The 23,838-nt window shown below is 43.4% G+C and overlaps 2 protein-coding genes across 7 annotated transcripts; both read left to right on the top strand.

The window, feature by feature from the left end:
* On the top strand, positions 1–5,921 carry ptges3b (prostaglandin E synthase 3b (cytosolic)). 2 transcript variants are annotated; one of them, XM_084365602.1, is made up of 8 exons: positions 1–350; positions 1,959–2,072; positions 2,225–2,294; positions 2,423–2,521; positions 2,630–2,719; positions 3,787–3,849; positions 3,959–3,986; positions 4,868–5,921. In XM_084365602.1, coding segments are annotated over exons 1-8 (486 nt in total). In that variant the 5' UTR covers positions 1–348; the 3' UTR covers positions 4,888–5,921. The 2 variants fall into 2 exon arrangements, with proteins under 2 accessions (XP_084221728.1, XP_084221729.1); XM_084365603.1 differs by having other exon boundaries at positions 5–350; positions 3,787–3,843.
* Positions 5,922–7,743: 1,822 nt separating this feature from the next.
* baz2a (bromodomain adjacent to zinc finger domain, 2A) lies at positions 7,744–23,778 on the top strand. 5 transcript variants are annotated; one of them, XM_084367677.1, is made up of 30 exons: positions 7,744–7,840; positions 9,228–9,348; positions 9,485–10,387; positions 11,311–13,350; positions 13,501–13,776; positions 13,867–14,226; positions 14,323–14,383; positions 14,767–14,875; positions 15,015–15,116; positions 15,233–15,455; positions 15,576–15,637; positions 15,746–15,811; positions 15,911–16,297; positions 16,387–16,641; positions 16,740–16,954; positions 17,050–17,124; positions 17,232–17,406; positions 17,485–17,547; positions 17,633–17,777; positions 17,890–18,509; positions 18,610–18,949; positions 19,134–19,289; positions 19,411–19,571; positions 19,847–19,912; positions 20,030–20,313; positions 20,411–20,546; positions 20,641–20,787; positions 20,891–21,120; positions 21,271–21,414; positions 21,871–23,778. In XM_084367677.1, the coding sequence occupies exons 2-30, from the start codon at positions 9,228–9,230 to the stop codon at positions 22,028–22,030; spliced, it is 8,082 nt and encodes a 2,693-aa protein (XP_084223803.1). In that variant the 5' UTR covers positions 7,744–7,840; the 3' UTR covers positions 22,031–23,778. The 5 variants fall into 5 exon arrangements, with proteins under 5 accessions (XP_084223803.1, XP_084223806.1, XP_084223802.1 ...); XM_084367680.1 differs by having other exon boundaries at positions 7,772–7,947; positions 20,894–21,120; XM_084367676.1 differs by having other exon boundaries at positions 7,772–7,947.
* The last annotated feature ends 60 nt before the right edge of the window (positions 23,779–23,838 follow it).

Raw genomic sequence — 23,838 nt, 5'->3', positions numbered from 1 at the left:
TCGCACATGGATGAGGTGGTTTAAGGTGATCATACTGGGTGGTAAAGAGACCATAGCAAATCACATTGGATTTGATCCACAGCCGATTATCCGCTCCCTCCTCCACATCACCCGCAGCTGTAGCTGAAAAGCTCTAGAAACGTCTAGCAGCCTTTTTACGCTCCAACTGCGTCAGTGCCGTCATTCTTCATCCTGGGATACGCAAGAGTATCCGGAGTAGAGTCCACAGGCTAGAGAGGCGTCTGCACTGCTTGTTTTGTGGGAAGCATACCTTCTTTTTGCAGGCGTTACTGTTCTTTTCACCGGGCTGTTTTATCTGCGAACAAGAAGCTCACTTCACGCCGAGACATGTAAGTTGTGTAAAGTTCACACGACGTTGCAGCGGAGGGAAAGTAGACGGATAGTGAAGCTGTTTAGCTAGCTAACAGTGGCCGTGTGACAACATGCTTTTTCAAAGGCGGGAGGGTTGGCCTTGCCTCAGTGAACTGTGTGCTAACAGCAACTCGCTCACCAGCTCTAAGCTTATATACAGGGGGAAATAATCTAATATTCAGTTAAAGTTATCATAGCAGGCCCGGTGTGCTAGCATTAGCTGAAAACGCGGCTACTTTTGCCCGTTGGGATGGCTACGGCGCACCGCATGGCTTAACTAACGTAGTGGCTAACGTCAGCGTTGTTAGCATGGCTAGCACTTCATTGAACGACTTCGCCCTGAAAGCTATCAGTAGATTAGCATGAGGTCTGAGTCACAAGTCATGATTGCGGCATTATTAAGGAAATCTCGGACTCGTATGTTTCAATACAAAGCTGCACAATATCGCAAAGTTTATAAACATTTAACTGGTCTAAACGTGTATTTAACGCTGGCTTAACGTTACATGCACTGCCTTGGTTGGTCCGCGACCATTTGTTAAGAGGATTTGGCTGCTGAGGCCATGAGTACAATGCAAGGAAAAAATGTGTTGGTAACTAAATATACAGATTAAAGAAAATCGCTACCACTCTTGTAGACTGCATGTAAAAAATAAAATTAATTAAAAATCTTAAGCAAAGGTCAGTGAGTCGTTATTGATCAGTTGTAACCACTGTTAATATCACTTATTGGTGTAGGTAAAGGTAAGTTTGTAATGATGGGAGAACAATCGTACATCATTCAATACGTTTTCAAGTTGCCAATTGGGTTTAAAAACAAAAAAGTTCCTCTATTATCTCTATACAGTGAATTTAGCATCACTAATATTTAATGGATGACTTTGGATATAAGCTAGTAATTAAAATGTGTGTGCAAGGTTATAACTTTTGCATCTACAAGTGAAATAATACAATAATATTCATCACACACTTCTCAAAATTAGTCAGAGATGTTGGGATATGGGTGCACATGTGCATGGACATTCAATAAAAGTCTAATGAATGTGTCGCATTATTTTGGGGACCAGAAATATTCACAAAATACGAATTCAGATATGTCACAAGATAAACAATCAAGTGAGTCACTAAAATATCCGTAACTATTTTTGAGTCATGTATATAATGAAACCTGAGATAAACCTCTCCAAAACTTCTTGTTAATTTGACCTTTCATATGCACAGATGTTTCACGTCTGAGGCCTCTTGATACAGGAGCACACGGTGTAACTGGATGCTGTGTGGTCACCTGATACAAAGGCTTTTTGATGGCAGGCTGTTGTGTCTGAAGACTTGCCCACCTGTCACCAGTGCTGGTTACCTGTGTCATGTATTTTTTATGCAAGTTATGGGTCTGATGAGCTTTACCGTAATGATGAGCTTTAACATATATCAAAGATGAATGTGTTTAGATTCATTTAATTTTGTCATATCCTGACATCATGTTTAAAGCGCTGTCGAAATAAGCTGTACTCTTTGACTAGAAATCTGTCCGTGCCTAAAGTCTGTTTACATGTGTTGATGTTTTGTTGTCCTCTGTTTCTTCACAGGCATCCCGCAACTGCCAAGTGGTACGATAGGAGGGACTCCGTTTTTATAGAGTTCTGTGTAGCCGACAGCAAAGATGTTAAAATCAATTTTGATAAAACAAAGTGTGGTTTCAGGTACGTTTCCCTCAGATCTCAAGTTGCATTTAACCATAAATTTCCTGTTAAGTGTACTATTATTGGTTCCCCTTTTATTGTCTATTTTTGGTGTGTAACCTGTATTTGTACCCTGTAATTCGTTAACTGTTGTTGTCTTTTTCCCCCCACAGTTGCATTGGAGGAACGGACAATGTCAAACATGAGAATGAAATAGACCTTTTTGAAGCCATTGATGAAAATGTAAGTTACCTTGACTGTCTGAATCGTTGCATTGCTTAATATTGCTTGAGAACATTTCTCCTGTATCGCAGATTGCATTTGGTGTGTTTGACCAAATATTTCCTTATTTTTCTCCCACCTCATCACAGGAATGCAAACATAAACGCACAGATCGCTCAGTGTTGTGCTATTTACGAAAAGCACAGCCAGGGAAGGCGTGGCCAAGGCTAACAAAAGAGAAGGCTAAGGTGAGAGTAATACAAACAACAACAAATTATTGCAAAGAACAGTGTATATAACCTTTTTAAACACCAGAATGCAATATAATTATAATGTCATAAATGATGTTTTCACAGCTGAGTTGGCTCAGTGTTGACTTCAACAACTGGAAAGACTGGGAGGACGACTCAGAAGAGGAGATGGGCAACTTTGATCAACTCTCAGATGTAAGAGCTATTCAATGATTAGTGTGGTGTATCAGATAACACTGAATTGGTGTTGTTCCTACAAGACTATCATTTCAACTTATGAAGAAGCGACAGAGTTTACACCTAGAACAGGCTGTTGTGGCTGAATGGGTTAAGTATAGGACTCTAACCTATAAGACCGGGAATTGTATCTGGAGTGAACTGTTAACCTATTTTTACACTCAGTTCAGCTTTTTATATTCAGTTTATTTTCATTTGTCTTTTTCTGTTAGCTTGAGAGAACAAAAACACTTGGTTAGGTTTAAGAAAACTTGGTTTGGGTTAAAGTAGAACCTTTAATAATGTTGAACACATGTTTGAGAGGATAACATCTCCCATGTGTCTCCCAGTCAGTCATAACAAAAAAAAATTCTTTGTGTTGTCACATTAATTTTGGGCTTGGAAAGTCATTTTTATAATATGTTTAAGAAGGTGCAACCCTAACCCTTATTCATACTCTACAATCTGATGTTGGTCCCAGTTAAATATGTATGTGTATTGTTGAATATAACATCTCAATGTTGCACATTTGGTATATGACCAGGGTGGATTAGGAGTTGGGAAACCGACCATAAATTGCAGCGCTCACGTGCAACCAGGAACCTTTGTTTCATGTCACTCCCCCCCTTCCACCTTGATTTTTTTCTGTCCACTGTCGCCACCTAATGGAGGCATTAAATGCCTGAAAATAATCATTAAAAAATAAGAGAGGACAATGTGGCATTCAAATTAAATTGGTACTTGATATTGGCCAGTACCCATTCTGAAGCTACTGTCTGTTCAGGGAGGCAAACAGTGAAATAAGTACATTCCTAAAATCTAGTATAAAGTGCTGAACCATCAACGACCGTAGTCAGCTTCTCATCTCTCGTATGTGTGAAATCTTGACAGATAGCTTGAAGTATGAATCAAACATAAACTGAGAGAGATTCTAAAGAATTTCCACTATTGTCCTACTTTTAGTGCTCAGGTTTATGTATTTTGTTTAAGTTAAGTAGCAGCAATGTAACAAGAGTAAATGATGTGGCTTTGGTTTAATATTACAGATGATGAACAACATCGGAGGTGACGAAGACCTACCTGATCTAGACGGTGCAGATGATGTAAGGGTAATTTTTTTCTTTCTTGTTAATTTCTTAAGCATTGAGCACATTTACTAACATTGTACTCCTCTTCCAGCAGAGACTGTCATCTAATCATGTTTTGTTCTCTTTTTAGGATGATTCTGCAGATAGCGATGATGAGAGTAAGTATTTATTTACCTTTTTTAAATAACACAAGGGATTCATGATGTATATGTCTGACCGATAAATTATCAGCCAATATGATGATGATTGATTTTTATGATTGAGTCATGTACAAATAATTTGTCCAGCCCAAATGGCTTACAAGACACAATTATTAGGAAAACAAACGGACATAAACCAGAGAAGAAACATATAAACTACAAATATCACTAAGCAAATAAACCATCCTGATGTTTTTTACAAGCCTTAGATGCAAAGGTAGTCAACTTGTTCACATTAAAATGACAAACCATTCCGTCATCATCCGTGCAACAACACCGACATTTCTGGATGTTATACAGACATTTAATTCAGGTCAGGTATTCTTAACTCATCATAATAAGGACAATACATAAGAAAATGTGATTTCTTTCCCTATAGTGGGAAATGTATATAATCAGCCATTTATCAGTATCCTCATCAGAAATATTAGCCAGTAAGTAGAACTGATAATACGAAGCCAAATTGCTTTCGTTGACTTAACAAGAACAGCATTTACAAACACTGATCAGTTGGTAGCTGTTTACCCCTCGACAATTGGTTTACCATCCATCAATAAACGCAGCACTCGCTACACCTTAGCCTTTCTTACCCTCAGGTGTGCATAAATAACAGGCTAGGAACTTATTTTTGAAACACAACGACATGAAACGATCAGGTATCTTATCGGTCTCGGCTGGAAGAAGCACCCAGTTGTCTTTTATCTGTATCGGCTGAAAAAATAGTCCATATCCTAAATCCCTAAACAACAGCACATTTTGACTGTGAATGATTGCTACAACTTATGATGGTACGTCTGTTGTGATGTGAGGGTTAATGCTCTTTCTGCCCCCTTTCTCAGAAATGCCAGATCTGGAATAGAAGATTGTAAGACTCTGGGAAGAAAATGGAAGAACAGAGGGCAAGAGGAATCATAACAAATGTATATCTTGACATTGAAGGCAGTGACAGACAACTGTACATATGAGTCAGCCATATTTAAATCCATAGCCTCAGCTCCAAACTCTTGACCGATCAGTCCACTGAAGGTTGATATGCATGGTATTGTACAGAGCAGCTATCTCCACTTCCATTTGCTGTACTGCACCTTTTGGGTATCTTGTTTTACTGTTAAATATTACAAGTAAGCACACATTATTTCTTGAAAAAGCTGTATAGTGGTCCTCAAATGAGCAATACATGTTAAAGAGATTTACAATTTGTTTTCAAATAAACTGTGGTTTAAAATTATTAGGCCCACCCATTCCCAATGTTGTGGTTTTGAGTAAGTTGACCAGTGTAGTTTATTTTATGACTGAAGAAAACACTAGCTATGTACATCAGATGAATTGGATGCATTTACTGATTGGATTCCTCTAAAGCCTTCCATGTGCCGTGAATTAGATATCCAGGAAGCCAGTCTTTGTTTCTGTGGCTTAACCTTCCAGCTTACATGTCTCCCTTAACTTCTTGTTTAATGTTTGTAAAATTGGAATATTCTGAAATAATTGCAGAAGTATTTGCATCTTCCCAGTTATCACCTAGTTTGGTAATCTGACTGAATTCCACATCTTTAGTATCTTAACAGTTCTTCTCTCCATACCCACCTAACATGCAACACTCATGTTAGACTGCAGAAGCGAGCTGAAATGTTTCGCAGCCGTTGACGAGGCTTGAAGCTCGGCTGGGCCTCAGCATTATGTGGTTTTGTTGCTATCCTCCAGGTTCTTTCAGTTTGTTTCATCTAGAATGATCCTCCCTTGTTGGCGAGGGAGTGTCGGAACGTAAGGCGACGTGTAACGACCAAATTATATTTGCACTGTCAATAAAATGTACGGGGAGACAAATGATGTTGAATTACAGTGGAAATTCTTTTTTTATTGTCTACATCTTTCTAATAAACTGTTCAAGAATCATTTTAAATGCCTTTTTTCTTAACAGCTGACTTGTGTTTTATTCATTTTTCTTCTTAAAGGTGCAATACGTAAAAATTGGCTACATGTCGAATTCATTCTTAAAACAAACTGAGGGAGCATATCACCAGAGTAACGCTAATTGCCAATTGTTGCAGACTGTAGCTACAGTTAGCTCAGTTAGCCGTGCAGCTACCGGTCCAGATGGCAAGCTTGAGACTATGGACTTTAACGGGCGGGGCTAGATGCCATAACATCAAAACTGTTATTCCTTCACTCTTTGAGGATAATGGTTATGTTTTTAAAAGTGTTTTCAACTTAAATTCTTACATATTGCACCTTTAATACAGTGATTGTGCCCTCTTTTTCAGAAGGAGGTAGTTGATTGATCATTGCGGACAAAATACATAACTGTTAAGAGGACATGCTGGAGGTTTGTAACCTGGCTATGGATGTTACTTAAGAAAACTTGCTTCTTAAGTCTAATCATTTAGCTATTATTATTTTAACTGCAATACTTTTTTTTTAAAAATCTAGTTCTCGTAATATTTGAGAATTTAATTTTCTAAGGTTGGTGAGCATCACTGGAAGGCTGAGTTGGGTGTGGTATATTTGTAATGACATTATTTGTAACGCTGCCCCTTTTATGTTGTAAAAACTCAAAGGTAATTTTCTAAACAAGTCAAAGCTCGTTTTTAATAGATTGTATTTTATTTTTAATACAGTATTGACACTTGAGTGAGACTTAGTGGTGCTGTAGCTCTGACCCCTGTAGTATACCCTTCGGCGCTAGGACCCAGACTCCTCCGTGCTCCTCGGCCCAGAGAATTAGCATACTTCCTCTTCAGGCCTGATTTCCTCACTGTCACATCCGAGAAGGTGACTGTAATGTGCTGCACTAGTTTCCTGTCTTAACGCCGAAGCACTTTAAAATAATAGCATAAATTAGACAATCGTTTTATAACTAATAGAATGTTATTAGTTGGATTATTACTAGATATTTTTTTTATTAAAACCTGCCTCCTTAAGGATAATATGACTTAATCAAACAACAAATGTTAAAGCAACTGTGACATCCATTAATTATAAAAGTTACACCAAATACCTTAACTTAGCTGACTTTCTATAAACAAATACAAGATAATGAATGACTTCACTTTGTCACAAGTAAGTAAGCACAGCTCTGAGGTACTTTAGGCTACTTTACTTGAGTAGCTCAATGTTTGTACTCATTTGAGATTGTACTTTTGACAGTTGTTACTTACATTGCAAATTAAAATAATTTAAAAAACAACAATAAATAACGATGCATTATAATGAAGTAAATGTATCTACCAAAACATTATTAAGAATCGGAAAAACAGGTTACTGCTTACATTTAATTTGATATATGTTTTCTAAAACAGTAAAAAAAACAAAAAAAAACCAAGTCGAGATCAAAAAAATGAAAATGGAGGAAATTCCCAGAAGCAAGTTTACGAAAGAAGTATACAGCACATTTATTTAATCATACCCTTTCTCCACTTCTTCATTAATTAACTCATAATTATCTAATACATCTGTAATAACTAATAAAAAGTAATAAAACTGACTTTCATAATAATTCTGGCATTTGATATTTAAGGAACATGTTCCAGACGATACTTGATACTTTTACTAATATCAAATAGTAAGTTAGGTAATTATTATTATTAACAAATGAAGAAAAACATTATTAATTATTAATAAAAAATATATATATATACAGTAAGATCCGCGGATTATTATTGTTGTTATTGTTGGTTTTGTTGTGAAGTTTCCCGTAACCGGATGTGTACGTCTTGCCGTTGGGACGTTCACACTGCAACTGTTCGCTCTGTTCTGACTGTGATCATGGCTGCACTGGACCACACCAGCCATGTTTGCTAATTTAAAACCCAAAGGTTAGGGAATAGTTGTTTATTATTTACCGCTGTGCCATCTTCACCCGCACACCCGTTTAGACGAAGGTTTAGAGGCATCTGCGCCTTCGAAATCCAAGGACTGAAAGGTTGGATAGCTTTCACTGAAAATATCAGCGAAACTTTTGATGGTGGCAGTGTGGGAAGATGATGCTCTGCAAAAAAAATTGTCTGTGTGCGTGCAGCGTAAACAATGTAACTTCATCTGGCTGCTAGCTTACGTTAGCCCGTGAACAAAAGGGAGCACGCCTCCATCTGTTAACAAGCGAGGCTGAGTGGGATATCGTTACTCATTAACAACACACCGGCTGATATTTATTTTCATCCGCGTTGATCTCTACCGCTGATGGGCACCATGGATCCAAACCAGCGTGGTTGCGGTACCTGCTACCTGGCTGTTAGCTAACATCGCTGCTTAAGCGGCGTACTCCGGGGTAAACGTTAAGGATGCTATCGGTTAGCTATCTAGCTAGCGTGCGTTAGCTTGTTTCTATTGTGATGATTTAGCTAAATAACCTTGGAACTGGAGCGGGGAATCTATTTGTCCGGTGTTTTACACTAAAGTAAAAGGTTTGTACAACATGTTCACGAGTTGAATTCATACCCAGCTAACGGTATCGGTTGTTAGCACAGCTGACTAGCAGCGCTTTAAAGTGAATTGTTCGTTTGAGAACACAGCTAGCGCGGCTTAGCTAGCGCGGCGCCTGCTTTGGCGACGGCCTTGTTGAATTAATGAAGTATCCATAGAGGGCTACTTTTGTATTACGAGCGTATGGAAGTGCTAAACAGCGAGTGGTGTGGTAGCAGTCCTCCGGGCCTCGGAGCGACTGCAAAATATTTTCGCTAAGTTAATCCCTCCATTGTTAGTTGGCCGAGGCCGCCGGGTCTTGGGTAATGTTAGTGTGGCTATGGCTGCCTGGGCCGTACATTTATCATGGCAGATTGAGGAGGATGTGCTCATGTTAGCAGCGCCTCATCAGCGGTAATGATGAGCCTCTATCGTAATATGCCGATTGTCCATTACGGCTCGCTCGGGCCTGGCATCGGCGGCTGCTGGCTGCGACATTTTGACGGTTGTTGTTGGAATCGGATCGGCGCTGTCACAAGCTGCGGTTGCCAAAATAATTCAGGATTGACATTTTTGGAGAGGAAAATGTGCGTCTATTACGTAGCGTCTCATAACTGCACGGAAATAAATGATAATGAATTAAATAAATAAATCGTGTGATTCACAGTGTGATGCGTACAGCGCACATGCATCTTGGCCTTGTTGAGCAGTTAGTTGCGTTAGTGCTTTACATTTTCTTGGTTGTTAGAAGTTAGATTTGTGTGTTTACACGTTTCTGTTTTTTTTTTTTTTTTTTTTCAGATGGAGTCAAATAATCATTTCAACTACACCCACTCCTCAGCAAACTCAGGACTGAAACTCTCCTCAGGGGATTCTCTTTATACTAACGGGTCCTCCATGAGTTTTCCTCAGCAGGGGAAGAGTGAGTACTTGTAGCACTTTATTTAGCACTGTGTACTTTATACAACTTATTGATCCTCTAATTCAATCTCAACAAAAACAACATTGTAGTATTACAAACCGCGATCTCTTTAACTTGTTGTTCTCGTGTCCGACAGATATGAATGGCGAAATGAATGTGAATGGCGTCACTACTGTACTTGGGTCCGCTGTGCCTGGTTCCCACCCACCAACAGCTCCTTACCCACACATGAGCAACCACCACCAGAGCAGCATGGGCTATGACTACTTGTGGGGAGGGCACCCTCAGTATGGTCCAGGCATGGGCGCCTCTCCTGGGCACGGGATGCACCAGAAGCAGCCGGCACCTGGGATGGTGCAGCCTCAGTCACAGCACCACTTCCAGGGTCACGGACAGTACCAATTGAACGGGGGTATTGAAAGTTCTCACCAGCCCCCTGTGGCAGGCCCAGCAAACATGCCTCTCAGTGGGAGTCAGTACTGGAACAGGAGTAACCCTGGCCCACAGCAGATAAGTTATAACTCCCACAGTATGTATGGGACCTACCAGAGTCAGGCACATCCTGGAATTACACCGTCACAGCATCACCAGCAGCAGTCCTTACAACCACCACCGCATCAACCATCACAGCAGCACCTCCAGTCCCATCGTCACCCACCGCAGCAGCACCACCAGCAGCACCAGCAACCACAGCATTATGGTATGATGCCCAATGGGATGCCCTACTACCAGCATCAACCCCAGCACCCGTCCCTGCCGTCTCCTCAGCAGCAGCCGCAGCAGCCGCCACCACAGCAGTCTCAGGCCCAAGGCCAGGCTCAGATGATGCCCCCAGCTGCGCAGAATTTTACTCCTCCACGTGGCAGCCCACAGCATCACAGTTTAGGCAGAGGTTCCTCAGGGAGCCCTCTCCCTGTGGGGATGTCCTCAGCAACAATGATGTCACCGTCGACCGTGCAGGAGAGTGGATCACCCAAGGACCACAGCAGGGAACGGAGCCCCCATGCTAGCAATGTGGGAATACCTACTGTCATTCAAGGTGACTACTCCACAGATGTTTTTGTCAAGCTGTTTTGGCTCATTTTATTCTGTCCTTCACTTTGTTCCTCCAGTTGTGATTTGAATGTGTTGGTTCTACATTTTGACTATTGTAATACTGTAATTAAGTTTTATTTCCCCAAGATTGAATCTGTTCTCTGCTTTACATTTCCTCATTTAATGCCACCAGTTTAGAGATGTGTGAGTAATGAAACAGTCCTCTTCCTCTTTGGTCATACTTGACCTATCCATTCCAGTTGCTGATCATATTATGACATGGCACTCCCTGGTTGCGTTACAGTGGTCAGGCCACCATTCATAAAATTGTATTGTTACTGTTATTGTTTAGTTTAAACGGCTAATTTCTGGCCATTTTGATAATTGCTTTTTATTTGTTTATTATAATTACGTATGAATTTATTTATTTAGTCTGACATGATGGTAAACTATCTGTTGGTTTTCCACTTTTGGTCAGACAAAGCAAGACATTTAAATGGGTCTGGGGAATTAAGATGGACACTTTTCACTATGTTTGTAGAGAAATCCATTAATTTAGAAGATAATCAGCAAATTAATAAGTGCTAAAAAAAAAAGTCCTGCTAGTTATTTCTTGCACATTAATGTCTTATAAAGGATCAGTCTCACTGCCGGTGCACAGTGTTTGTACAGTGCCCCGATTCAACCAGCAGGGGGCACTGCTTGATTAGGTAAAACTGTCTGAACTGTCCGTCACCGAGGTTGTGATGAATCTCTTACTGAAGTGCTTAAAATGTCTTTTGTTGTTATTATAGTATCAAAATGTGTCAGTTTGAACATCGGATTCTTCAGTAAAACAACTCACTTTGAATTCATCATAAAAAACACCTTATTCTGCAAATAAGAGGCTTTACTTTTTATTGACTCTTTTACTCTATTCCCTTTCAGGACACGCGAGAGAAGCTGTCAAGGAGACAGACTCAAGCTATAATGGCATGGAAAGGGCATCTGCTGCCCAGAGGCTGTCCAAATCTGACAGTTACCAACCCAAACCTGTGGGACCTTCGAGTGATTATCGTCCGCATACTGAACAGCCAGCAGCTCAACGTCCAGAAATGGCCTCCTCAGTCAGAGAGTCAGCCATGAATACACCTCCGCAGTTTGTGTCGTCTAAGCTCTCTGCATCTGCATCTCCTACAGCAGTGTCAACGTCTCTAAACAAGGACTCAACACGTCCTCGGGTCTCTGCAGCTACTGCTGTCTCCGAGTCTCCCACATCTGCCCCTCGGCCCCCTGTAGTGTCATCTCCTGATAAAGAGTCTGCTCCACCACAAACCTCAACACCTCCCAATGTGTCCTCTGCTCCATCTCCAGCTGCTCCTCCCAGACTTTCCTCGCCTCCTCAAATGATGCAAGGCCTCAGGCCAGAGATGACCCCTGTTGGATCCAAGCATCTGTCTGTGGGGGCCTCTTCCTCCCCTCTGCCTGCCTCACCTCCAAAATTGTCTACACCTCTTGCTTCGACTGATAGTGTGTCCAGACCACTTTCTTCAGTCCCTCCAGTCTCTTCACCTTCATTTGAGTCTCATCAAACCAAGTCTTCACTGCCTCCCACAACGCTTTCCCCTCCTGCCCTGGTGTCCACGTCCTCTTACTCTGCGTCTGGAGCCATCTCATCTCTTCAACAGATGGTTCAAGGGTCCAGGCCACCTCTGGTGACATCTGGAGCTCAGCATGAAAAGTCAGGACCCCCAAAACTAATGTCTGCCATTTCATCAATGGGTGCAAAGTCCTCATCTGCTGGTGTGGCTCCACCTCTTAGGTCTTCAACTTCAGCACCAACTGGCTCTTGTTTATCAACATCTGCCTCTCCCATGTCTGCGTCAACAACTCCTTCAGTTGGCGGTAAACCTCGTGACCCAGCGCCCACAACCCAGCATGAGACGTACACTCCTCTAGCTGCTAACTCTGGTCTTTCCACTGCCTCTGCAGCATCATTACTACCCGGAGCAGCAAGCCCACCCTCCCTAGCAGCCCATGAAAGTCCTACAGTCCGACCTCTGTCCACCCTACCTCTTCTAACCACTCAAGCCTCCAGGACTGCACCCGTGTCCGCCCCTCCTGCCTTGGTGTCTGTGCCTCCTGCAATGGGTACGTCTTCTGGAGTGGTCCAAAGTTCAGACTCTGAGCAGCATCCTCCCAACGCCACTCCTCCTCAGGCGCTGAAGCAGTCGTCTCCCAAGCCAGAGCACCATGGTCACAGTGAGGATAGGAAAGCTAATGAAAGAAATGGGAAACCAGAAGAACACTTCCCTCAGCTCGATTCAGGCACGAGAAGGACATCACAGAAGGTGGAAGCTACTGAGACAAGTAAATCAGAAATTCGCACACCCGAAATCCTCAGCGATCTTCCTTACAAACCCTTGCAGACCACAGTTGCTCCTGATCAGTCCAAGGCCAAGAATAAACAGACGGATTCTGAAAAGCATCAAAGCGGTGTCCCCTGTGAGTCAGAGGAGCAGGCTCCACTCAGAAAGTCTTCACATCTGCACAGCACTGGGGTAGAAGATCTGACCGATGAAGAAAGTTTTGATGACTCTTCACTATTTGACACGCCCTCTAGAATCAAGGCCAGCTCTTTCATGGAGAAGTCGTCTTTCGCAGATGATGAAAGCTCACGCGTGGATGACTCCAAACACTATGATAGTAGCTTTCAACCGAGAAAGGACACTTCCTTTGCAGAAGAGGAAACCTCGACTGCCTTTGACACCACTAAAGACAGCAGCTTCTCCGTGGAAGACTCCAGAGATGACACGTTGGACTCCACCAGGGAAGGGGAAACATCTGAGGCAGAAGAGACCAAGGACGGCTCCCAGATTACAGGAGAATCCATGCTGGAGTCTTCTCTTAACAACACCTCTCAGGTGGAAGACCCAAGTGATGCGTCTGAGTCGCGCTTATATGTGCCATCTCAGCCAAGTCGTCAAGGTACATTCTTGAAGTTCACGATAATAGGAACTAGCATCACATGAGTTCATTTTCTTTGGACATTGCTTTCATTTAAAATGGAGAATACAGATTTTTATGTCTTTATCCTAATCATTCTGAATTTTGCTATTTAATGTTGTTTCTTCTCAGGACCGGAGGCAGAGTGGGAGCACACGGGACATGATGCACCAGACTCTGCTGGACGCATTAGCATCAAGACCACTGTTAGTGAGACGATGACTCCCCCGAGTTTCAAGATGAGAGATGAGAACTTCATCGCCTTCAGTACCCCAGCAGAGGGCCCTGCTGTACACCCACTCCAACCAGTGACTGATCAGGCTGTGTCAGCTATCGGAGGGCATCTGAAAACCCCAGGGAAACCACGCAAACCTCGAACTCCAAAGGCAATATGGATGAAATCTCCAGGTATTCAACATTATGATGTCAACAGAATGTTTATTTTAAAATGTTAGATTGTATTTAACACTTTTTTTGTCTTTTCCCCTTCATTTTAAGCTCCTGAAGAGACCCAGCGGAAGCCTCGGGTTCGAACCCCTAAAGTGGAGAAGACCAATGAAGAGGGAGTCAATAAAGAGGAGGTAACCAAGGGTAGAAAGAGGAAGCAGTCTGTGAAGGTGGATGTTCAAGAAACATCAGGTGCCTGTGGAGAGGCTGGCCCGGCAACAGGAGAGGTCGATTCCATCACGGCCACAATTGAAGCTGTTCTGGCCAATGCTTCATCTATTGATGTCCCAAAACCCAAGAAGGCGAGAAGGATGAAGAAACAACAAGAAGGAACTGCAAAAGCAACAAACCAAGGTGTCGAAAAAACTGCTGATGATGTTGATGAAAATGATGACGATGACTCCACTGCAGGTAACAAAGAAGAGTTTTCAGACATTATGTTGTGGTGTTTGGTTGGGACATCATATCACAGTCTAACAACGCATTTGTGCACATTTTTTCAAACAGGTGAATCAAACAGACGGAGGGTTGCGACTGAGGAGCAGGTCCAGTTCCCACTGCAGCATGGGTAATGTTCCCTTAATTAATCGTATCAGTATTACACATTGCTTGTTTACAGAAGTCTTTCTATGCTATTACACTACAGATCACAATCACTATTGGCTAAAGACAGTCAATCATTTTCAAAAGCAAATTTTGTGCAAACTGAGATATCAGATTATTGTCATGGTGTCTGCACAGTTGAGTATTTTTTTCTTAAATCAATTAATTCTTTAATTGCCGTTGAGAGTTTAACTGATTTAACATGTGATCTACAATCAGACATAGGCACAAATACACAAATTGCAGCGTTCATATATTATAACTCAATTTCTAGTTTGTTGGCCATTCTCCTGTGTCTAAAAGGAAGCTGTATGACATGAGTGTAATTATGAACTTTCTTCACTGTAGATGGAGGAGGGAGATTCGTGTGAAGAAAATGGAGAACCGCATGAAGGGCGAAACCTGGTATTACACACCCTGTGGAAGGAGGATGAAGCAGTTCCCAGAAATAATCAAGGTGCATTTTACTTTTATAAAACAAAACTATAAAAGCTGTTGATGTTAAAATCAAAACATTTCAAGGCAGATATGACAAATGATATCTAATGATGTCCAAACATTGACTGTGATTTTCTTTTTCTTGTTGTTTCATCCAGTACTTGAAGAAACACTCAGACAGCGTGGTCACCAGAGAACACTTCAGCTTCAGCCCACGCATGCCTGTTGGAGATTTTTATGAAGAAAGAGAAAGTCCTGAGGTCTGTATATTTTTCTGAAAACTGTTCACTTCATTTTTTTTATTCACAGTCAAGGATTTGAATTTAAAAAATGAAATCTGTTTTGGGGACTGATCATTCTCTACAATATGTTGCAGGGTATGAAATGGGTGCTCTTGGCCAACGAGGAGGTTCCATCTATGATCATGGCCATCACTGGCCGGCGAGGTCGACCTCCAAACCCTGATAAGGAGAAACCCCGCAGGGTTCGTGGTGTCAGGGGAGGGCCGGCCCGCCGTCCTGGTAGACCTCCCAAGCCCAAGATGATTGATCTCCTTAGCAAAGTTGATGCCAAACTATTGAAGCGACTTGAGGCTAAGGGTGAGTGGATGTAGACTGGAGGGACTTGGCATACAGAGTCTTAAGACCAGATGTCTTAAGACTGACCAGATGTTTGGCACATGTAGCTTGAGCTAATGTTTGTTTAATTTTTTTTAATAGAAGCTCTCACTGAGGAGGAAAAGGAGAAACTTGCAAAAATCAAAAAGAAAATGAAGAGAAAGGTATGTAATTCAGTTTGTAATGTACATTTTTTCTTTGTAAATATTTTTTGAGCTGTTTGGCTGTTGACATCTCCTTCTGATTTTGTTGCTGCTGTTTATTTGTTTTAGGCAAGAATGAAGAGAAGGGAGGACACGAAGATTAAGAAGATGAAAGCGGAGAAAAAGAAAGCCAAGGTAAAGAAAAACACTTGACGCAAAATGATTTATCAGTATTTTCCTCAGCACAATCTATTCCTAACCTCTGTCTGTTCGTGCTTTCCTTTGTGGGCTCAGCTTGAGCAAGATGCTAAAGTCCTGGAGCTGAAGGCTGAACCAACCGACCCAACCCAGGTCACGCAGCCAACATCAGGCGCTGCTGCAGAGCCCAAGAAGCCTGGCCGCAGGAGATCGGTCAAGGTTGTGCCTCCTCCACCACCACAGCAGACTGATGAGGAGAGGATAGCACAGGGTAAGAGGGTGCTGGGTGCTCGGAGTAAAGCCAAGGCTCTGGCTAAAGCTCAAGCAGAGGCGGAGGCGGCAGCTCGGGCCGCTCTGGCAGCTAAGAGGGCAGCAGAGAGGAGAGCGCAGGCCCAGAGACGTCTGGAGGAGCGCAAGAGGCAGCAGCTGATCGCAGAAGAACTGAAGAAGCCCACAGAGGACATGTGTCTCACTGACCACAAAGTGAGTTCTCTGATTGACACTTTGTTTCTTTCAGCACTGTGATTGCAGTTTTTTTAATAATCCTGACCTTTGAACTCTGTCTCCATCAGCCCCTACCAGAGCTGTCCCGTATCCCCGGTGTGGTTCTGTCTGGCACAGCTTTTGCACACTGCCTGGCTGTGGTTGAATTCCTACATGGCTATGGAAAGGTGATTGGTCTCAACATACCCAAGGACATCCCCAGCCTTGCTACCCTGCAGGAGGGCCTCTTAGGACTGGGTGACGGCCAAGGAGAGGTCCAGGACCTTCTGATAAAGCTGGTGGAGGTTGCACTCCATGATCCAGGCCTGTCATCTTATTATCAGGTGTGTGACACATTCGAGCACTTTCTCCATGAATACAATTCCTGATCAGGAATGCGAATTTTTAATTTTTTTAATTTAATTTTTTTTCTCCCCATCAGTCCGTAAAGATCCTTGGGGATAAGCTTGCTGAGTTGGAGCTGACCCGCGGCACCGTCTCAGAAGTACTTCGCATCTTCTTGGAATCTCATGGATTTGATACAGAAGTGTGCAACATGATGAGGACCAAACCATTTCATGCCCTGCCTCCTGACACCAAGGCAGCCATCTTGGGTTTCCTGGTGGATGAGCTCAGCAGCAGCAACATTGTTACAAGGTAAGAAAAGGAGCTCATTATTTATTCTGTAGGTTTCTCTAGAACCTAAAGTTTTATTATGACCACATTATTAATGTTTCTGTTTTATATTTCAGTGACATTGACAACACACTAGAGAACATGGCAACTTACAGAAAGAACAAGTGGATAATCGAGGGGAAGTTGCGCAAGTAAGATGATGGTTTTCTCTCTTCTAATACAGAATCATTCACAGATCACTCCATTTAAAGCACAGAGCCATACAGCATGTTGATCCTCATTGTTTTCTCCCTTGCAGACTGAAGGCGGCACTAGCGCGCCGTACAGGTCGCTCAGAGGAGGAACTGTGTTTTGAGGAGAGGAGGCGCAGTGCTAGAGTGGCTGAGGAAGAGAACCTCAGTCTGGAGGAGAGCGGCCTGGTTGTAGAGAGAGGCAACCGCCGAGCACGCAAAGAAGAACCCAAACTCAGCGATGTACGTATCTGCTCTAGTGTGCCTTGAGTGTTATAAATCGATCATACCTACATCTAATTGTGATCTTTTCTGTGACAGAGTGAGAGCCCTACTAATGCCAGCATTCCAGAGCTTGAAAGGCAGATAGATAAGCTAACCAAGGTAAGCCTGATGCTACACAGGTGCAGCACTTTATATGTGTATGTTGCTTTATATTAACAATTTCTCCGCTTTTGGCTCTCCACAGCGCCAAGCATTTTTCCGCAAAAAGCTGCTACAGTCGTCTCATTCCATGCGGGCCACATTACTGGGCCAGGACCGGTACCGGCGCAGATACTTAGCGCTACCTCACCTTGGAGGAGTTCTGGTCGAGGGGCCAGAAGAGCTTTTGAGTGAGTCTGAGAAAGAATTTTTACATAAACGGCATCCTTCACATTTTAAGACTCTACAGACTTTTTGCTCGTCAGTCATCAACTAAACTTTCCTCACATTTCTGTCATGCAGCCTCTGGAGATGTCCTTGTAGCCGAGGTTCCTGTCAACTTCCTCAAAAAGGAGCCTAAAGTTGAGGAGACCCCCATGCCTACCACCCCACCTCCTACTCTACCTTCCTCTCCTTCCTCTGCTACCCCCGCCCAGCCCCAGACCTTCTCCCCAGAGGACGACCCCCTCCCTGGCACCGCATCCCTTATGAGCAGACCAAGAGGACGAGGACGGCCAAGAAAAATCAAACCAGAAGTGGAGCTTCACCTCCGCACGGCAAAGATTCGCCGCCGGCGTCGAAGTAGCGTGAGGTCTTGTGGAGAAGATGGGCCGGGATCACCCAACAGCAGCTCACAAGACCTCACACAGGCTGCTTTCCAGAGCTGGCTCAGCCAGTCGCAGGAAGCGGTGACCAACGGCACATGCTCAGCAGCAGGAGACGCTCCAGAGGGTAATCGACCAGAGGAGAGTGTGAAGGAGATGGCAGAGAAACAGGGACAGTGGTTCAACCTGCTCCCCAAACAACCGTGTGATGATAACTCTCTGACCGAGCCCCAGATACCCAACTCACCGGGCTCACCCCCGAAACTCCTCCCTCAAATCCAGAGTGCTCTGCCCGCGCTCGCTGTTCCACTCCTGCAGGTTTGACATCTCAATCATAATTACAAATACATTGAAATATGCTGTAGTAACTCATCTTCTGTATGGTGCATAAATAAACTAATCTCTTCCCACCTCTCAGCCGGACCCGCTCATGCCTGCTGTGGCTCCTGCTGATCCTCTGACTGGAGCACCAACACAGGACATTTCCCCTACAGCCCCTGCTGCTGCTGCTGTTCCTGGTTGTGCTCCACCAGCACCCCCCCAGCTTCTTCCAGCTCCCATTCCTCGTGCCACACCTGCTCCAGCTACCCCCGGCAGGCCAGGTCGCAGGCGAAGGAGAGGTAGCAGAGGCAGTAGTCCTGCCCGCAGAGGGCCGAGAGGAGCTGCAGCCAAGCGCCGAGGGCGACCTCCCAATTCTGTTTTCCAAGAGCTGGAGCAGCAGTACTTCACACAATTGGTGGTCAAGCCCATCCCAGCATGTAAGTGGTATCAGGTTAAAGAGGATGTTATGATTTTGAGCTAGACAAAACAACACATCCCTCAGATTGGATCTGTTTGTTGATGGCTGATAGTTAATGTTCAAAAATGTACAGAAAAAACACCATGTCAGTCTGTGTTTATCTTATTTTTAATGTGTTGTGTACAAAAATGTTTATTTTTCAGCCATGGTGCGTGGCTGGTGGTGGATCAAGGAGCCAGAGGAACTGTATAACACCTTACAGGCCCTCCATCCAAGGGGTGTCAGGGAGAAGGTGCTCCATAAGCATCTGGCCAAACACATGGAGAGCTTAGCTGAGATGTGCACCAAACCTATCGACGGTGAGTCTTGTGTTAGTGGACTTTGTTCCTCAGCATTTTGTGCATCATCCTTTCTTTCTTCTGTCTGCTCCCCCTGTTGTCCTGCGTTCTGCTTATAACTTAAACTGTTTTTTCTGCCTAGATCGTTTGTTTGAGTTGAAGGTAGAGGAGAAGGATGTGCTAATGGAGGCTCTGCAGGAACCCTGGCAAGTGCAGGAAAGGACAATGGAGACTGACATCAGCGCCCTACAGTGGGTGGAGGACCTGGAGCAGCGGGTTGTCGCTGCAGACCTTCATCTCAAGGTGAGAGATCACCTCATTTTTTCTGTTTCACTATTAGAAATCATCTGATTAATCTAACAGTGTTAAAACAACCTACTGTGAAATTAAACGTGTGATGATAAAACTGCAAAAAAAGGATAAATTATGCTTTGTGATCCAAAGATACATTCAGACTGGAGTTTAGCACCTTTTTTGTCATGTCATTCCCCATTTCTCTACTCTGTGTGTGCTTTCCATTGACAAAATATGAAAAGCTGCCAAAAACTAATTTAATGTGTACATTGTGATTCATCAAGGCACTTCCCCAAGGCGTAGTGAGCGATGCTGAAAGTAACATGGAGACGCCAATAGTAGAATTTCAGGTAACCATTAAAACGCTTCATAAAAAGATTTTTTAAGTCTAAAAATAACTCACAACTCCTGTTTGGTTATCTCCCTCACTGATACTTAAACTCTCCCTGTCTCACTCCTGTTTTAAGCCCTACACAATCCCAGATCCAGACTCCACACGTGATGACCTCCAGTATTACGAGCATGACGCCGACCCACATGACGACTGGATTGTGCGGACTAAAAAGGAGTGGTCCGGCCTGCCGCGTATTGCCACACACCCCGTGGACTTGGCCGTGCTGCGTTTGGCCAACCTCGAGCGTAACATTGAGAGACGCTACCTGAAGGAGCCGCTGTGGAACATAGCCGAAGTGATGCGCCTCGCTCCTCTCACCCCAACGCCGGGAGACGAGCAACCGTTGGACGTCTTCAGGTGACAAGAACCGGCATTTCTTCATAGTGTGGGAGATGGGTTTGTTTAGGTTCATATGTTAATCTTTGTTTCTTTGTATACCTTGCTTCTGTTCTAGTCTGGAAAGTGAGATCACATCTCGAATGCGAACATGGCGACAAGCTCTGGATCGCGTCCGCAGTGCTCCGCAGGTCTGCCTGTGTTTACTTCAGCTGGAGAAGGCCATTGCTTGGGAGAGATCTGTGACTAAAGTGGTAAGCAACTTTATCGTGTGGGAGCACTCTTCGCAAACCAAATTTAAAATTGGTATCATTTCAACACTAAGGTTTTCTTTTGCTTTTTATACAGACTTGCCAGGTTTGCAGGAAGGGAGACAACGATGATTGCCTGTTGCTGTGTGACAGCTGTGATCGCGGCTGCCACATGTACTGCCTGAGGCCCAAAATCACCCAGGTGCCAGAGGGAGACTGGTTTTGTCCTGCCTGCATTGCTGAGGTCAGAGCCCATCCTATGACTCCTCACAAAAGAAACAACCTGGCTGCCTTTGAATCTCTGCTACATTTGTTGCACATCAACTCGATCTTCTTATGTCTCCCAGAAGGAAAGTGATGCACCACGCGCATGCAAAAAGAGGACCAGGATGAGGAAGAGAAGATATGAAGACGACAGCTCTGAAGATGAGACGACAACACGACGTAGCAGCGGCATGGCAACACGGTACAAGGAGACCCCGGCTCCCTCTTCATCCACCCGTAACTCTGGAGAAGGAAGCGCCGCTAAACGTCGTCGCATGACAACCCGCAACCAGCCTGACCTCACCTTCTGCGAGTGAGTCCTGCCTTCATCGCCGTTGTGTTGACATTCTGGATGAACGTATTAACCTGAACAGGATTTTAAGTCTACATGGTGACATTTGTTTTGATAGTTTTGTTGTGATTGATATGTATTGATTATTTTATTAATTTTATTTCCTACCAGGATCATTCTAATGGAGATGGAGGCTCATGCCGATGCCTGGCCATTCCTTGAACCTGTTAACCCCAGACTGGTACCAGGCTACCGCCGCATCATCAAAAACCCCATGGACTTCCTCACCATGAGAGAGCGACTGCTACAGGGAGGGTAAGAGCGGCTCACACTGCACCAATGATAACCTTACAGAAAAACAAATGGTCCACAAAAAAGAGGTTAATACATGATACATGTCATCAAAAGTCCATAACAGAAAAAATATTACACTGAAATTCTCAGAATCTGCTTGGTGTTTATGTAACCTTATTGTTAGTCCTACTTTTTCTGTCTTTCCACTGATGAGTGTTTTTAAATTGACTTGTGTAAATTTACAGGAACATTTCCTTCCTCTAGCACCTTCCCCGGTGTGTTTTCTTATGAGTTTGTTGCTCCCTAAGCTGGCTGATTGTTCTGTACTTAAACATTTCCAAAAGAAAAAAGCATGCCCCACTTGAGGGATTATTTTTGTGCTGTAGAGGAGGCTCTCCAGGCATCTTTCAAACCCATAGAACAAAATGTTCCTCTCTGGTACTTTATTTTAAACATCTGTCTCCTCTGTTTCTTCAGGTACTGCAGCTGTGAGGAGTTTGCGGCCGACGCTCATCTCGTCTTCAACAACTGTGAGCTGTTCAACGAGGACACGTCGGAGGTGGGGATAGCCGGACACGCCATGAGGCGCTTCTTTGAGAGCCGCTGGGCGGAGTTTTACTCAAATAGGGACAAATAGGAGCCCTGTGACGTTCCCCGTGATGGTGGGGCTTTTTACTGTTTGGTGCTGTCACCGTCCCAGTCACACTCTCTCCATTACTGCTAAGACTGTCTGGAGGTTCTTCCAGCTTGTGTATTCTGTCATGTATAGGTATATATGTATAGTTTTTGGCTATTTGTCTGTTATTGTTTCCTCTACCGGCCGAATCTTTTCCAGGCCCACAGCTGAACTGGCTTGAACTTGTACTCATTCCCCGTCACAGAGAGTCTGAACATGTCTCTCTCTTCGCTTTTCCTTCCTCCTCATCCTCACATCAGCACCTCATCTCCTGTTTGCGTTCTCCTGTCACGTCCTTTCCTAAGCCCCATGTCGTAGCAAGGCCTCTGGTCAAGCCCTGTTGTGGGGCGCTGACCCGGCCTCAGGCCCCGAGTGTTTTGGCTCTCGGACTCATACTGAAGGTCAGGGACTGATCACACTACTGCAGCCTTAACTGCTGCATACTGGACCTGCTTAGCACCGCTCAACGACAAAATGGATCAAAACTCTTCACAGAGCTCGGGCCATTTCTTACCTGTTCATTGGAAACGTAATGTAACGTGGTCTTATGCCGAGAAGTAATTTTTTTGCTCAATATATTTTTATTATATATTCTATATATAAATATATATAAAGATTACAATAGCTGGGATTATTTAATAGCAATAGCTTGTAGTGAATGTGTACAGATTACCTTATAGAGATGTCTAGACGATTTATGAAAAGGCCAGTTAAGCTAAAAGGAATCTGTTTTTTGGACTGTCACAAGTAGACGTTGTATAACCTCCACTTAAAGTCTTGCACGCACACACACACACTTTTCACCAACACACAAACATGCACACGATTTCACACACATACCCACCTTCTGCTGCTGTGTGAAAGACACTGGTTTCTGAAACTGGAGGAATTTTTTTTTTTTTAGTGTCAGTCAGTCAGTCTGGGCTTAGACTCTTAGATTTCACTGTCCATTTTGTGACGAGTAAATAGTTGCTTAGTTACACCTGATCTGTGTCACAGACTGTAGACAACTGAGAGGATGCTACTGCAACACACAGCTCACTGAAATTTTGCTCTCATGTGGTATAAAATCAGCCCCAAGACAAGATTCAAGACTACAACTGAGCAAATGATTTGTGCTGAATATGACACCCATACTTGTGTTCGTCCGTAGCTCATCCAACAAGGCAAAAACATGTAAAGCTGGTGATTTGAGAGGCTAAAATCCTCCCATTTTAAAGACTAGAATTGCTATTGAGCTCTGATAATGAGGCACTGGGCACATTCCTGCCTTGTTTTCAGTCTAACATTCCTTTTATTGATTTTTGTGCTGTACACGGGCCAATGTAAAATGTTGCGCGGCATGGTTGGTGTGCTCTGAAGGCGACAGGATGACTCACGGTCTGGGTTTTATTTAAACATGTTTCTTACACTGAACTCGAATCCATTGATAGGAAGTAAAACCTTGACGTTCCTTATTACACGTAAAGGGACAGACGTTTTTTCAAAAAAGAAAAAAAAAAAGACATGAAAACCAAATGTGGTGTCAAGTGAATTTTTAATAATGTACAGTTTTGGTGACTTTAAATTTGTTCCTTTATATTTTTAGGACCAATTCATCATTTTTAAGAGGAGGTATTACAAGACTCTGTTGTATTAAGGTGATGTAACACGTGTGCATCTGTAGAATGTACTGTGAGTTGAATAAAAACCACATATAGTAGAGAGTATTTTTTCTCTTTGTTTCTTTCTTTTATCTAAATCTTTTCTGTGTTCTCGTGATTCTCTCA

Source organism: Pagrus pagrus (assembly GCF_965226575.1).
Source record: "Pagrus pagrus genome assembly, chromosome: 11".
NCBI lineage: Eukaryota > Metazoa > Chordata > Actinopteri > Spariformes > Sparidae > Pagrus > Pagrus pagrus.
The sequence above is the reverse complement of the archived record's forward strand: the minus strand, read 5'-3'. Positions and strand labels throughout refer to the sequence as shown.

Coding starts and splice junctions, on each gene's coding strand:
- ptges3b (XM_084365602.1), top strand. Junction 3,850..3,958: donor ACGGTGCAGATGATGTAAGG/GTAATTTTTTTC, acceptor TTCTCTTTTTAG/GATGATTCTGCAGATAGCGA. Junction 3,987..4,867: donor TGCAGATAGCGATGATGAGA/GTAAGTATTTAT, acceptor CCCCTTTCTCAG/AAATGCCAGATCTGGAATAG.
- baz2a (XM_084367677.1), top strand. CDS start 9,228: ATGGAGTCAAATAATCATTTCAACTACACCCACTCCTCAGCAAACTCA. Junction 13,777..13,866: donor AATATGGATGAAATCTCCAG/GTATTCAACATT, acceptor CTTCATTTTAAG/CTCCTGAAGAGACCCAGCGG. Junction 20,547..20,640: donor AGAGATCTGTGACTAAAGTG/GTAAGCAACTTT, acceptor CTTTTTATACAG/ACTTGCCAGGTTTGCAGGAA.